Here is a 2,413-nt window from a genome sequence, read left to right as displayed (position 1 = left end):
CTCTGTCTCAAAAAAAAAAAAAATAATGTGTTCCACTTCCATCCAGTTTAATATAAAAGATGTAAAGTCTTATCTTTTTAAATGTATTCCATGGTATACATATACCACAACTTGTTAATCCGTTCCTGGGTTGGTGGGCATTTAGGCCATTTCCACATTTTGGCGATTATAAATTGAGCTGCGATAAACAGTCTAGAAAACTATTTCTGTTATAACCTATCTTTTATTTGGACTCTGAACTTGATCCTCAAACAAACAAACAAAATTCCCTATTTAGAAATGCTTGTGGTTAGTGATTGTATGTACAATGCCTGGTGTTCAACAGACATTTTTGCCAATGCCATTGGCACTTTCCTCTGAAAGTTAGGAAATACTATCCCCATTCAACAAATGAGGAAATTGAGGCTTTAAGAAATAAATGACTTGTCAAAATCACATAACTAGTGAACTCTGGGATTAAATTGAGCCACCTGTGTCTTTTCAGGCTATGCCAACTTCAGAATTCACTAGATAGCATTATTCTTTAAAACCTTAATTCTTTAAAAGTCTGTTCATGATTATTTGTAGCCATATAGAATTGTTTATCTTTAAATTCAGGAACATTGTTCCAAAGAGAATTTTTTTTTTTTTTTTTTTTTGCAGTTTTTGGCCAGGGCTGGGTTTGAACCCTCTACCTCAGGCATATGGGGCCGGCACCCTACCCTTCTGAGCCACAGGTGCCGCCCCCAAAGAGAATTTTTAATGATGCTACTGGGTGGGAAATTTTTCTGGGCTCAGAGAGCCCATCCTCAAATTAGCATTTGTAAGAACTCAGGCTGGCACTGTGGTTCACGCCTGTAATCCTGGCACTCTGGGAGGCCAAGGCAGGTGGATCGCTTGAGCTCAGGAGACCAGCCTGAGCAAGAGGGAGACCCCCACTTCTACTAAAAGTAGAAAAAACACTAGCATTGAGGTGAGTGCCTGTAGTCCCAGCTACCTTGGAGGCTGAGGTGAGAGGATCTCTTGAGCCCAAGCATTTAAGGTTGCTGTGAACTGTGATGCCTCTGGCACTCTACCCCGGGGCGACTCTGTCTCAAAAAAAAAGGATTGTTCACAACTTTTGAAATACCTCTGTTCCATTTTAGTCCTAAGCTCAGCCACTTACTGCGTGACCCTGGGTGGGCTGCTTCATGTTGTAAGCTTCATTGTCCTCAACAGTAGAATATAGGCAATAATAATACTCACCTTAAGGAGTTTATCTAAAGATTAAATTAGCATTCTCCTTTTGTTTATGGATGTGATTTCTTCAAATTGATATGAGAGGTACAAATGACATAATGACAATTTCTCCCACTGTAGGTCTTCTCGAGTTTTCTCTGGGGAAATTTAGATACTTGAAGCTCAGCAAGCCTTTTCCAGTGGAAGCTGTTTTGCATCATATTTCAAGCAATGTGACTTTTCTTGTTTTCCAAATACACTCACAGTATCAGAATACAACAGTTTCTTTTTCTAGGGTAAGTACAAGGAGTCATTTCCGTAAAAACTGTTTTCATATTTTTGGGTCTTGTATTTAGTATAACCATTAGAATTTGATGTCTCTCAATGTTCATGACTTTATGTTTTAAATTTTTAAAAATCAAGATTGGGTCTTACCAAGTTAGTGATTGAGACTGGCCAAGAAGCGAGTGTCTTGGGCCTTCCTCAAGGGTGCTAGCCCTGATTTAAAGAGGGAGTGAGCCAGTAGAATCCTATTCTGCCATGAAAAAGAATGAAATCCTGTCATTGGCAGCAATATGGATGGATCTATTATGTTAAGTAAATAAGCTAAGCACTAAAAGACAAATACTGCATGTTCTCACTCATATGCAGGGTCCCTAAAAAGTAGATTTCTTGAAAATAGAGAGTAGACTAGTGGTAACTAGAGGCCAATAAGGGCTAGGAGTGGGAGAGGAAGGGGAAAAAGAATGTAAATGTGTTTATCATGACTGATGTCTACACCTAACAGCTGGTAAAGATGGTAAGTTATACATGTATATTTTACATTAATGTTATTTATTTTTTAATTTTTTTGTTTTTTGAGACAGAGACTCACTATGTCGCCCTCATCACAGCTCATAGCAATCTCAAACTCTTGGGCTTAAGCGATTCTCTTGCCTCAGCCTCCTGAGTAGCTGGAACTATAGGTGCCCACCACAATGCCCAGCTATTTTTTGGTTGCAGTTGTCATTGTTGTTTAGCAGACCCGGGCCGGGCTCAAACCTGCCAGCTCCAGTGTATATGGCCAGCGCCCTATTCACTGAGCTGTGGGTGCTGAGCCAATAAAATTTTTTTTTAAAAAAGGAGCGCTGGGCTGGGCAAGGTGGCTCATATAATCCTAGCACTTTGGAAACTGAGGCAGAAGGGTCCTATTTAGCCTCTATGACCTCTTAAACTT

The 2,413-nt window shown here is 39.8% G+C and overlaps 1 protein-coding gene across 1 annotated transcript in view; it reads left to right on the top strand.

Annotated features, from left to right (window-relative positions):
• Positions 1-2,413, top strand: part of TM7SF3 (transmembrane 7 superfamily member 3) — a 40,570-nt gene that overhangs the window by 11,685 nt on the left and 26,472 nt on the right. Inside the window, exon 2 of the mRNA XM_023514710.1 lies at positions 1,339-1,493. Within this exon, the coding sequence (XP_023370478.1) occupies positions 1,339-1,493 (155 nt within the window). The remainder of the gene's footprint in view (positions 1-1,338; positions 1,494-2,413) is intronic.

The sequence above is a fragment of the Otolemur garnettii genome, unplaced genomic scaffold, assembly GCF_000181295.1.
Source record: "Otolemur garnettii isolate 467f Iridium unplaced genomic scaffold, OtoGar3 scaffold00057, whole genome shotgun sequence".
In the NCBI taxonomy this organism is placed as follows: domain Eukaryota; kingdom Metazoa; phylum Chordata; class Mammalia; order Primates; family Galagidae; genus Otolemur; species Otolemur garnettii.
This window is presented reverse-complemented; position numbering and strand designations above follow the sequence as displayed.